We start from the raw sequence: 13,336 nt of genomic DNA, 5'->3' as shown, positions 1-13,336 counted from the left end.
AAATGATTTTAACTTCATGCAAGTGCAACACTGACATCAATTAAATCTGAAACTAAATAAAATGCCAAACCTGTTAAAAAGACTTCAAAATGGAAGAGAACAGAAAGCATACACTACTAAGTATAGATTAAGGCAACAGATTCCTGATACTTATACTGTTTTAGTGTCATGGAATTAAAGCTGCGCTAATCATCATCAACATTCCCAATTAAAAAATCACACAAGCCTACTAACTTACTCAGTCAAAACGAACATGGACAAAAATCAAATGTTCACATTGTGCAAGAAGAAGAAGAAAAAAAAAAAGTAAATACACATGGTATTTTACAACCTTCAGCACAGTGCAATTACAAAGAGTTTTACCATAGAAAAAAGCCCTTATAGTTCTATACATATGGCGTGGCTTTTTCTACTTTAGTTTGCAGGAAATAAAGCATTGGAGTCAACTAGTAGTTGATTAAAAAGGGAAGAGTCATAACATACCCAGTTATATGGGTAAAATATATATATGTAATCAGGACGGAAGAAAAGTTCTAAGAAAATAGGTTTAGCATAAAAAAAGTTCTCTGTAATGTAACCGTTCTCTGGTTTTCCACCACAGCAATCTATAGGATTACAGTAATTCACCTTTTACTGCTCAAGCTGACGCCACAGAAGTACTGCTGGAGGAGACGCCGGCTCGCAGCGCCTCTCTGTGGCTTCAACAGTAACTGCAACACTTCAGCAGCTGCTGGACTGCAGCAGCACTAAAGTGTCACAGGAACAGTAATAGATGGAAAGCAAGTAGATCCTTCATTTCCCAAATCAAATTCAACACTCCAACTTCAAAATCAGTTTAGTAGCAGTTTGAAAACAATCATCATGAATGTTTTGCTCCACTGAAAGCATGTCTGATATCAAGGATGATAAGTACTCCTTAACAAACTTCAGTGTAGCGTAATAGTGCACATAGTAGTGTTCCAGCCCATGGACTGCTCACCTTTAATCTATATTTGTCTTTTTTTTTGCCGAGTTCTTCCAACTCAGTTTTGTTTCTATTTTGGACTTCTTTCTTTTTAAAAGCACAGTAAATTTAATCAGTATAAAATTCTGTACTGTGAAATTATTGCATAAACAATCTATTTGCATAAGCTATCCTGGATGTTATTCACGGCTCATGTTTCTCTCCTGGCCTTTTTCTTCTGAACTTGCTTCGGTGGTTCCCAATTCTGATCAGATTTCTCTGTGGGAGCAAAAATAAAGAATTTTATTCAGCATGATTATTATTAGTTATATTATTATTATTATTATTACTACTACTATATACAGCAGGGTCCCAAAGTCAACTTTGAACATCTAGGATTTAAAATGTAATTTAAACCTGAAAATAAAGTTTTAGGATTTTGGAAAAAAGATTTAAATACAAAGATATTCTGAAATTTACATTTTTAAATTTAACGTTTAATCCAAATTATGCTGGAGAAATTCTCTGTAATGGGAAAATGGTATTAAAATAAAATGAAAAAAGAAGAAGTTCAAAATAAAGCATTTTTACTTGACTTTTTTGGCTGTATGTGGTCAAATGCATTAGGTCACACATGTGCTATTGTTGTTAAACGTTCTCACTAGGGATATTACAACCATACAACAGTACTTTATATAAATGTTAACTGAAATAAAATAAACATAAAACATGTTCATTTAGTTTAACTCGAAGTACTAAAATAACTAAATCCAACAGATTAAACATTCTATCTATCTATCTATCTATCAAAACGAACAAAAATGACAAACACAACAAAATTACTAAAACTGAACTAAAACGGAAAATATATTATAATACTGTATCAATGATACTAAAATAATGCTGACTCTCACTAGATCCACCCAATGCTCATCATCTGAGATCCACTCACTTTGTGAAGACTGTGGAGGGATGTTTTGCTTGGATCCCTCTTCTTTTGGAACATGAGGAGGATGAGGCTTGACAGTCTTCTCTGCAGGAGCAGAACCTACTTGAGTCACCTGGAAGAGGAACGTACAACTTGTTCAGTCATGCAGAATTTAAGTATTCGTTCATTGTGTCACTACTTGGGTTAATCGAAACATGATGGTTACCTCAGCTGAACCATCTTCTTCCGGTCTCTTCTTTTTCTTTCGTCTTTTGGATTTTCCACCTCCTGCAGGATCTACCTTGTCATTGTCATCATTTGATTCCTACATCCAGATCAAATACTTAGTTAAATCTACTAGAAGTTTTGTTGATATAAGTTACAAAAAATAAGTGAATGTGTTTTTTCATACCACAAGTGGCTTGGAAACTGGCATCTCTTTCAAAGCGGGGGGATCTACTTTGTGCTCTTCATAATTGCCCCACATCTCAATTGGAGGGTTCCAGTCTGAGCTCAGGTCCACGGTGGCAGGACCATCTGAAATCATATGGAGATACTGGTGATGTTAATAGTCTTTCACAATGATTTTCTATTCATGAAAGAATCCACAAAAATATTAAAAACAGAACAACATCAGTATATACAGGGCTCCAGACTCATTCTTCCCACTGGTCGCTCTTTTGCGACTAACTTTCTCAGTTGGTCGCACGAGCACATGATTTGGTCGCAATATTTTTTTTGCTACAACATGGGATTAATCAATGCATGCTGATGAACTTTTATCATAGTTTATAGTTATATGGAAACGAAAGTGGTTAACATTCAACCTGTTCTTTTTCTTCAGTATTTGTGATTTGAATTTTGTGAACGGGAAATCCTCTTTTACTATGTTATAAGCCGGTTTTCAGATGCTTTCACTGCGATCTTATTGTAACATTTTACAAGAAAAGATAATTGTCCGATTTGCCCACATACATCTATACATATTTCACTTTTTAAGACTAAAACAAAAGATGGATTCTTTGTTATTCTTAATTAAAAAAGCACAACAATAAAACAGTAAGATTTTATTGTAAAAATAACAGTAAGATACAATGACAAACTAGCTTACAAAATTTAGTTTGATGTTTCTCATATGCAACAGAAATGGCAGAGCTTATGAGTTGAACAATGCGGTGGTTCGTATCAGTGCGACCGCACACAAAATTTAGTAGCACAGACAGAAAAAATGGTCGCAGTCTGGAGCCCTGCATATATGAATGATTTCTGAAGGATCATGTGACACTGAATACTGGAGTGATGATGCTGAAAATTCAGCTTTGCCATCACAAGAATAAATTACATTTTAAAATATATTATAGAAAACAGGTATTTTAAATTGTGTTATTTTGTGTTTTGGTTTCGTTTGTGCGCGGCAGTCGTCCGTGAGGGGCTGTCGCGCTATTTTGTGTTTATTTTATTATTAAAGTTTCGTTGAATGTTCGCCGGTTCCCGCCTCCTTCTTCCCGTGACTACGAACTTTGTTACAATAACATTTCACTGTTGTGTTACTGTTTTTTGTACTGTATTTCTAATCAAATAAATGCAGCCTTGCCGAGCATAAGGGACTTTTCAAAAACATTTTTAAAAAATCTTACCGATCACAAACTTTTGAATGAAACGTTCATCAAGTAAATATTGAGTCTAAATAAGTTTTGATCTTACTTATATTGGACCACTGACTGTCAAAGGTGGGTCCACTGTCCCATTGCCTGATTTCAGAGTTAGATTTAGTCCCAGTCTCTCCACCTGCGAAAATACACGGAAAAGGTTCATTCTTCATAGTTCTTATGAGCATACAAAAACAAAATTATGTGCTCCTCACAAGAATGACAGCGTAATGAAAATTAAAAATAAGTACTTGATGGGTTCAGTCAAGTTTACTGGGTTTGGTTCTGCCTTAATTCTACCATCCAAACCCATGTTACTATGCTTATATATAATTTTATGCTTAACATCTTAACATAAAATTAAGTAAGGTGAAATACCTCAAAGGTTTGAATTTCATTAGAACAACCATCTACCATCTGATGATTACTACATGTAACAAGAAACTTTAAGATCTGTCACAATAATCTGAAAAAACCCTTAAATGCAACCATTGTTATAAACAAATCATGCTCTGATCTATTACCCTCGGACTCTTGTTTCCAGGTGGCGTTCTCACGGTTCTTGTGCCCAGGGGTCTTTCTCCCAGCAGACAACTTCTCGTTGTTTAAAGCATTTGTTTGGGTTGACTTCGCAGGAACCTCTGTCCATCCTCCACCATTAACAGAGTTCACATCATTCCAGTTAGACGACACTAAAAGAAAAGGGTGAAATTTGTAAGGTAAGTTCTGTCACATTATTATCGTTGAAAAGTTTGTGGATGGTAAGATGCTTTTTTTAAAGAAGTCACTTTTGCTCACAAATGCTGCATTTATTTGATCAGTAAAAGCATTAACACTGTGAAATATTATTACAATTACTTTCTCTTTAAATGTATTTTAAAATGTAATTTATATTACAAAAATGAATTTTCAGCAACCATTACTCCAGTCTTCAGTGTCACATGATCCTTCAAAAATCACTCTAATATGCGGATTTGCTGCTCAAGAAACATTTCTTATTATTATCAATGTTGAAAGCAATGCTTAAGCATCTTTGTGAAAACTGTGATTTCGGGATTCCTTCAAGTTGAAAAGAAGAGCATTTATTTAAAATATAAATCTTTTTTAACATTGTAAATATTTCTAGTGTCCCTTTTTGATCAATTTAATGCATCCTCGCAAAAGAAAAAAAAAAATCTTACCATCCCAAAACTTTTGAACTATAGCGTACATGAATCTATGTCCTCAATAAAAATACATATATTTCTATTAAATTAATTCTAGAGTTTTATTTTTTATAAAGAAACATTCACAGATTCTGTATTCAGTATATGAAAAGTGTAATTTTTACCTGAGGGTATAATGGTGTCACCCTTCGAGGCCTTGGCACGTGATGACTCTGCAATACATCAAAGGAAGAGCACTTTAAATACTTGCGTATTAACTAGGGATGTTCATTTTAACCGGTTAACTGTTAACTGACCATAAGAATTTTTGACCAATTAATACAATCAGTTAAACGGTTTAAAAAGTAATTTATTAAATTTTTTCAGTAATTTATCAAAATATTTAAAAAGGTTTGCTGCATGGTTAAAATATGCTACGCGTATATAAAAAATTCGTTTTTTTGAAAGAAAAAAAAAGCAAGTCGAGTATAAGTCGCATTTTATTATTTCATTCAGAAATAGGCCTAAGAAGCTATAGCAATATAAATGACAATCCAAAACGAATTCATTTAGGTTAAAACGAAACTGAAACCAACATTGGGTCTCTCATTTGACACAAAATCAAATGTTTCCGTATTCGCGATGTATTTGAATGGCAAATTATTATTTATTATGTAGCCTACTTCACTCGCGTTCCAATATCTACGTAAAACAAAATGTTTTGCTTATAACGGCGGTACTGTGATAACACTTCGGCACAGACTTTACTACATATTTGAACTGAGCAGTGTGTTTTTTTCCATATGTTTGACTGACTGTATTTTATTATGATAATGAACAGGCTGCATTGTCAAGGTAGCAAAGCTTAACTGTGTTTGCTTTTATTTGTGTACATTCACAATAAAAACAAATCTTTGTGCTTTTGTAAAATAAGCCTATAGAAAAATAGGATGCCACTTTCTGCCGTCTGGTTTCCTTACGAGCGTCGGTTGTCGGTTAGGAAAAATAACCGAAATTAACATCCCTAGTATTAACATTTTCTAGGATGCCATGAACAGTCTCATGAACAAGCACTGAATTTAGGAAATGCATACCCTTGTTCTTTTTGGTGCCAGCTGGGGCTGTAACTGCAGGTTGCTCTACCTTCTGACTGGCACGATCTCCAACCTCAGGGCTCCCAGAGCTGTCACCAGGGCCCTTCTCTTTTTTGCGCTGCTGACGTTTTTCTCGATTACTGACCTTGGTTTCCCAAGCACCTGCTAAACACAGTCATACTGAAAGTGCATCTCGTATAAGCAGCTCATTTGAATTTCTGAGACTAATCACTAACAAACAACCTTCATACTGAAAATGTGAAGTTGCCACTACAGTCTAGTAACCCAGTGTCATACCTTCATCAGGTTCCTTGCCATCGGTGGAGGAAACATCTTGGGTTGGCTTCACCTCTGGTTTTGGTTTCTTCTTGTTTTTCTTGGGCTACATAAGAGCCAAAAACACTGATTTAGAACTTCCTGACAAGTCAGAAACAAAGTATCTTTCTTACTCTCACACTTACTACAGGCACATAGTGACAGACTGTTATAAAGATTTCTTAAAATACGTATTCGGCCTTGTAAAAACTAAGCCTAAAGTTTGAGGCCTTGGGACAAAGTACACAGTTTCCCCTCTGGATGTACCCTACATTAGCTGTATCTGCATTATCAAATTACAGGCCGATACTGACACCCGACCTCTCTCAATCACTGTTTACAGACTGAACCAAGGCTGATTCAAACCTTCATAGCACTACTGTGCAAAAGAGTCAAATGTACTTTCCAAACCGGTCAAGTATTGTTAATGTGCCCTTCAAGTGGAGTTGGAAATTTCATAATTACGAATTCAGAACACACGAATGACCAAGCGATGTCATATTTACAAGCGAGAAACTGATTGCAGATGACACTTGAACTGCAACTTTGGAAAAGGCATGCAGATTTGAAACACCGTGTAAACAAACAATGATATATAATATGGATAATACCATATCTATAATCTACTGTCTATAAAGAGTCTATAGTGCAGATATTCACAAACGTTTTGTCTGCCAAACCCATTTGTCTAATTTCACTTGCAAAATATTCACAAGCACCCCATGAGAACCCTTAATGAATTTTTAATAGTTTAACAACAGATTTGCTTGTTCATGGTTCTCTGATTGTCACATGGCATGTAGGTAAACAAATAATGAATTTCATTTTCCTTTGTAAGTGTTTTATCATTACATTAGAGTTACAATACTAATATTTATTCTTTATGTATTTATTTATTTAATTTTTTTTGCTTTTATTAAGATAGGACAGTATGTAGACAGGAAGCGAGGTGGGAGAGAGAGGGGGGACGGGATTGGGAAAGGTTCGCGAGTTGGATTTTTTGTTCACAGTATGATTCTTTTGCTTTGTTATTACTTCCATGTTGTTTCTGACTTGAGCTGCAGGTTTACGTTACATCACAGAGGTATACAAGTTTTTCAGTCAAATCACGGTATATGTATGTTCGACGTCGTTAGCAAATCTCCAAAGATCTCTAAACTGTTTTGCTCCTCAGAAAAGCAAAAGAAATGCACCACAGCGGTGCCAAAAATGCCTTAGTTACTACAATTATTGTTACTACTAATATATAAACAAACAAATACACTTCCTCAACGAAACCAGCATGAATACTAGGTGAACCAACCTTTGTATCAGCAGGTGGCTGTGCAGGTGCTGGTGCAGGAGGGAGTTTCTTTTTCTCCTCAATGACTTTGATTTCCTCCTGAGGTCCAGCCACTGTCTGTCCATTGGCCTGGGCCTTCTGCTGCGGGCGCATGACAGTTACACACCAACAATTACAAACTCCTCATTTCCTTCCTCTATCAACTGACAGTGCTTGAAAACAACCCTTAGGCAATGAAAACAGTCACTACGAGGATCCTTTATAGTTTAGACTCATAAAAAGGTGGTGTTTAGCCAAAACGAAACTTATGAGCGTGTCTGCTATACTGTGCTACGTGGCTCTCCTACCGCCTTCGTGTCTGTTTTATTACTATTACTCGTAATCAAATAACAACGCCAGATTTGTTAATTTAATACTAAAGGTGACGATAAGCAATATAGAATTAAATAGTTATGATTGGAAAATAATTTCTGTGTGAACAGGTGATTCTTAACGGTTTTGACAGGTTAGCACCTTATACAGTCTATGGTTAGCACGTTAGCAGCTAAAGTTAACTACTCGTGCAAACCTCTATCAAACTCAAGTCAGCTAAATATGATTTTTAGAAAGACAATGTATCTCAAAACCTAGCAGGCTGCCTATCTAGATTTCATTTTTGGGTATCACAAAAAGGCTGTCTAGGAAGACAGCTGTCTTAGTTTTGAATCACAGCCATTAGCACTAGCAGATCACAATCGCAGGCCGCTTACCTTCTCGGCTGCTTTCTTTTTGTTCTTCTTTTTCGGTTCGCTCGGCTCGGTCTTCACAGACTTCGGTGGTACGGCGGCCTTAACCGGGGTCTCGGCAACGGCGGTGCTGGGGCTCACAGGAACGGGCGCAGCTCGGCGCTTCCTCCGTCCACAGGCCGCGATCAGCAGCAGCACCGTCAGTCCGATCAGCGCCGCGCTCAGAATCAGCCACGACGGATACTGCTCCGGCTTTATCCCCAGATCAAGCCCCAGCTCGGCCCGGAGGAAATCCAGGCCGGAGGACAGCAGCCCGCGTATACGCTCAGACACGTACTCGGCTCGCTGTGTGGCTAAAGCTTGCCAGTCCTGGTCCATTTTAAGCAGGCGGACAAGAACCGCACGCAGAGACGGAGAGTGAGCTACTGCTGGCAGCGGGAGAGAGTGGATGGCAGGAGGGAGTGGCTTTGATATTTCTCGCCTTCTTACATTATGGCTGTGTCTCAAAACATATCGATCTGACTACCTAGACAACACTTTTGGGAGTCTTTGGAGGGCGCAGCATTTTTGGTTATCAAAATGAGAAAAAAAGTCTAAGGAATATATCCTCAGTTTTTTATTTTGTTTGATAGTGTTTTATCTATCCCCAGATCAAGCCCCAGCTCGGCCCGGAGGAAATCCAGGCCGGAGGACAGCAGCCCGCGTATACGCTCAGACACGTACTCGGCTCGCTGTGTGGCTAAAGCTTGCCAGTCCTGGTCCATTTTAAGCAGGCGGACAAGAACCGCACGCAGAGACGGAGAGTGAGCTACTGCTGGCAGCGGGAGAGAGTGAATGGCAGGAGGGAGTGGCTTTGATATTTCTCGCCTTCTTACATTATGGCTGTGTCTCAAAACATATCGACCTGACTACCTAGACAAATCTCAAAACCTAGCAGGCTGCCTATCTAGATTTCATTTTTGGGTATCACAAAAAGGCTGTCTAGGAAGACAGCTGTCTTAGTTTTGAATCACAGCCATTAGCACTAGCAGATCACAATCGCAGGCCGCTTACCTTCTCGGCTGCTTTCTTTTTGTTCTTCTTTTTCGGTTCGCTCGGCTCGGTCTTCACAGACTTCGGTGGTACGGCGGCCTTAACCGGGGTCTCGGCAACGGCGGTGCTGGGGCTCACAGGAACGGGCGCAGCTCGGCGCTTCCTCCGTCCACAGGCCGCGATCAGCAGCAGCACCGTCAGTCCGATCAGCGCCGCGCTCAGAATCAGCCACGACGGATACTGCTCCGGCTTTATCCCCAGATCAAGCCCACAGGAACGGGCGCAGCTCGGCGCTTCCTCCGTCCACAGGCCGCGATCAGCAGCAGCACCGTCAGCCCGATCAGCGCCGCGCTCAGAATCAGCCATGACGGATACTGCTCCGGCTTTATCCCCAGATCAAGCCCCAGCTCGGCCCGGAGGAAATCCAGGCCGGAGGACAGCAGCCCGCGTATACGCTCAGACACGTACTCGGCTCGCTGTGTGGCTAAAGCTTGCCAGTCCTGGTCCATTTTAAGCAGGCGGACAAGAACCGCACGCAGAGACGGAGAGTGAGCTACTGCTGGCAGCGGGAGAGAGTGGATGGCAGGAGGGAGTGGCTTTGATATTTCTCGCCTTCTTACATTATGGCTGTGTCTCAAAACATATCGACCTGACTACCTAGACAACACTTTTGGGAGTCTTTGGAGGGCGCAGCATTTTTGGTTATCAAAATGAGAAAAAAAGTCTAAGGAATATATCCTCAGTTTTTTATTTTGTTTGATAGTGTTTTATCTATAAATAAAAAAGTTTCCGGCCTCACTTTTTACTGTCACTTTTTTTTTTTTTTTGGATTGAGGTAGACTGAGTTCTCTTTTTTTTTATTAGTAATGAAAATGTGACAGATTCTTGAAACAATATGTGATTTCTTTTTGATGATTCTATTGATTTGTTTGCTTTCCTTAGCTTATGTTTCCATTTATTTATTAATTCATTCTTTTATTTTTCTGATACTTTTACTGATACTTTTGAGAAGAAAAAAAAGGCTGCATTTACTAACCTCATCAGTCTATTGCCAAATTATGATATTAATTCCGTTTTAACCCATCAAAATTTGTTTCAATAATTGGTTCTATCACTGATCTATGATAATCATTATATAGACCAGTGGTAATTGTATTTTAAATAAGATCACTAAACATATAAACATGTAGTAATCTGTTTATTCAATCTGAGTTTGTCATAAATCAGAAAAGGACACTGATTTAAGTCTCAATAGCCTTAGCTACAAAATAACACTCAAGAAGATTTCCAAAAGGTAGGCTTATACCAAAGTCCCTTTCAACTAAGTACTGAGTAAAGGATCTGAATACTTATGTAAATGTGATATTTCAGTTTTTTCTTTTTAATAAATTTACAGACTTTTTAAAAATTCTGTTTTCACTTTGTCATTATGAGGTACGGAGTGTAGATTAATGAGAAAAAAAGAATTTAAACAATTGTAGTATCAGGCTGCAACATAACAAAACTGAAAAAAAACTGAAGGGGGTCTGAATAATTTCGGAATGCACTGCATATATATATATATATATATATATATAGTTTTGCTTTCCAGTACAAATATCTAAACATTTTTAAAGAAATATACATTTACATGCAAAATGACTTAAGATATTAAGTATTAATTTCTAGAGAGGTGTGTGCCTTTCCAAATCATGTCCAATCAATTTAATTTACCACAGGTGGACTCCAATCAAGGTGTAGAAACATCTCAGCAATGATCAAGAGAAATGGGAGGCACCTGAGCTAAATTTCAAGTGTTGTTGTTGTTGAATACTTATGTAAATGTGATACTTCAGGTTTTTCTTTTTAATACATTTACAGGCATTTCTAAAAATTCTGATTTCACTTTGTCATTATGAGGTACAGAGTGTAGATTAATAAGGGGAAAAAATGAATTTAAACAATTGTAGTATCAGGCTGCAACATACAATTGAAAAAAGTGAATACTTTTTGAATGCACTGCATATATATATATATATATATATATATATATATATAGATAGATAGATAGATAGATAGATGTTTTTTCTTCCCTGTACAAACATTATAATGCATTTGCACCCAGAGAAATTCATTGTAGCCTATAACTTATAGGCTAATTGCAGGGATGTAAAAAGTACTCAAAATTATACTTGAGTGAAAGTACAGATACTGAGTGAAAATTTTACTTTAAAAGCAAAAACGTACAACTTTAAATTGTACTCAAGTATTAAAAAAGTAGAAGTAACCTAAAAAATAAAAATAAGAGAGGATATTCTTGTTTTATCATATTGAATTATCTTACAAAGGTTTAGTTAGATAGACAGAAAGGTTTGGTAAAGGGAAAAAACAAAAAACACAATGGACACAACATCAATTAATATGCAGCACAGTAGAACACAAAAAATACAGCCCTTAAAGAGATACGCCATCCTTTACACTCTCATGCCATCCCACATGTATATGCCATATAAGACTCTCTTCAGAAAGACTTTTGGAAAATAATCCATCTTTCTGCATATAATGTAAGTGTACAGGACGTCCAAAGAAGATGCGTCTAAAACTATACAAAATGAACTCAACAGCAAGCCATAAAACCCCAGTTGATGAATCAATGTCGTCTTAAAGAGTTCGTTCACCCAAAAATTAAAATTAGACTGTCTTTTACTCACCCTCGAAGCATCCTAGGTGTATGTGACTTTCAACACTTTTTCTCACTTCTGCTGACTGGTAGTCTGTTTTGTTTTGTTTTTTTTGCTTTATTTAGTGAAAATTCACATACAAATTGACAATAAAAGCAAAAATTTCAATAAATTCAAAGAGACAATGATTGTAAAAAAAAGAATGCAAATTAAGGAAGAAAAAAAAACTAAATAAATCAACAAAAAGACTGATAGTCTGGTACACGGAAGATGTTCAGGCGGATGTCGTAAGACTTATGCGATGTGCGTGTGTCAGGAGCAAAGGTTTCCTTACTCTAGCAAAGGAAAACCAGTCTCCTCTTGGCTTATATAGAAATCCTCCGCTATTTTTCTTTACAAATCCTCGTTTTGTGCTTCTAATTCGTGAACTGCATTTTGTTTCGTTCTCTCCGCCACTAATCACGCAATGCCGATGTCTTACGTCATCCGCCGGAACGCCTTCAGCATATGACAGAACACCGGAAGTGAGAAAAAAGTGTTTATTACGTTTGAAATATGGATATTTTTCTGACAAAAACGCATGGATTCACTACAGGAGACCTTTATTCACCCCCGGAGCCGTGTGAGGCACGTTTTATTACGGATGCGCGCATTCTTCTAAACTGTTGACAACAAACACCCGCTTAGCCCCATTGTAAGGCTTGGAGGGGTCAAGACAATTTTTAATATAACTCCGATTGGATTCGTCTGAAAGAAGAACGTCACATACATCTAGGATGCTTTGTGTGAGTCGTGGCAAACTCAGTAGCTCCTGGCAATAGTATAGTGACTTCCCGCAACAAGTTATTAGTCTTATTTTTGTACCTTCCGGCACGCCATAGCTTCGAGGGTGAGCGAAACACAAGCTAATTTTCATTTTTGGGTGATCTAACCCTTTAAGTGAAATTATAGGCGTGTGTAAGAAAAACACGGAGGTTTAAATTTTACTCTCGTTTACACTTTGTGTGGTTTTTGAAGAGGTCCTGTATATTTGCATTACATGGACTAACAATATTTATTTGTGTTCATCTGAAGAAAGGGACGTCTGGGATGACATGAGGGTCAGTAAATAACAGAATTTTCATTTTTCATCTTCAGAGCAAGATGTGATGCAGAAGCCAAAAACATATTCAAGACAGAATACAAGTACATGTGTTGAGTGACATGGAAATAAAACGCAATACATTTTGTTCTTTCTATTCAACGCATTGTTTGCAACAATAATTCAACTTTTCTTATTGTTTATTTGGGGCATTAAAGGTTATTTTCTGAAATATTGGTATGTGACTGATTTTCATTCATTACTTTAATAGGCAAATCATGTAATTATTTAGATGAAAAAATAATTAATTGACAACCCCTATTGTTACTCAGTATATAATTATAATACCACTTATCCACTTTCCATCATCCAATATTTTTGGAGATTTGCAACATTTAATAAATACAAAGCGATCATGGCCAAAATATTAACTGTATTTAAAATCTCATTATTTATTTTATTTGCATTCAATCTTGTGCATT

The 13,336-nt window shown here is 37.2% G+C and overlaps 1 protein-coding gene across 3 annotated transcripts; it reads right to left on the bottom strand.

Annotated features, from left to right (window-relative positions):
• Window positions 1-997: 997 nt before the first annotated feature.
• Window positions 998-8,533, bottom strand: mtdha (metadherin a). Of its 3 annotated transcripts, none has more exons than XM_016533132.1 (11): window positions 8,106-8,533; window positions 7,378-7,497; window positions 6,057-6,141; window positions 5,760-5,924; window positions 4,851-4,898; window positions 4,045-4,212; window positions 3,576-3,659; window positions 2,284-2,408; window positions 2,098-2,196; window positions 1,896-2,004; window positions 998-1,222 (listed from the first exon to the last, which is right to left on the bottom strand). In XM_016533132.1, exons 1-11 carry the CDS (start codon window positions 8,457-8,459, stop codon window positions 1,155-1,157), a joined length of 1,425 nt encoding a protein of 474 aa, XP_016388618.1. In that variant the 5' UTR covers window positions 8,460-8,533; the 3' UTR covers window positions 998-1,154. The 3 variants fall into 3 exon arrangements, with proteins under 3 accessions (XP_016388618.1, XP_016388619.1, XP_016388620.1); XM_016533133.1 differs by having other exon boundaries at window positions 7,378-7,494; XM_016533134.1 differs by having other exon boundaries at window positions 5,760-5,921; window positions 7,378-7,494.
• Between the last annotated feature and the right edge of the window lie 4,803 nt (window positions 8,534-13,336).

Source organism: Sinocyclocheilus rhinocerous, unplaced genomic scaffold (genome assembly GCF_001515625.1).
Source record: "Sinocyclocheilus rhinocerous isolate Xijiao unplaced genomic scaffold, SAMN03320098_v1.1 scaffold574, whole genome shotgun sequence".
In the NCBI taxonomy this organism is placed as follows: domain Eukaryota; kingdom Metazoa; phylum Chordata; class Actinopteri; order Cypriniformes; family Cyprinidae; genus Sinocyclocheilus; species Sinocyclocheilus rhinocerous.
This window is presented reverse-complemented; position numbering and strand designations above follow the sequence as displayed.

What these genes read in the sequence shown, in the direction of transcription:
- mtdha (XM_016533132.1), bottom strand. Translation starts at nt 8,459, where the DNA reads ATGGACCAGGACTGGCAAGCTTTAGCCACACAGCGAGCCGAGTACGTG. An exon ending in AAAAGAAAGCAGCCGAGAAG is followed by an intron (nt 7,498 to 8,105) that starts GTAAGCGGCCTG and finishes ATGCGCCCGCAG; the next exon opens with CAGAAGGCCCAGGCCAATGG. An exon ending in CAGTCAGTGGTCCAATATAA is followed by an intron (nt 2,409 to 3,575) that starts GTAAGATCAAAA and finishes ATATGATTTCAG; the next exon opens with ATGGTCCTGCCACCGTGGAC.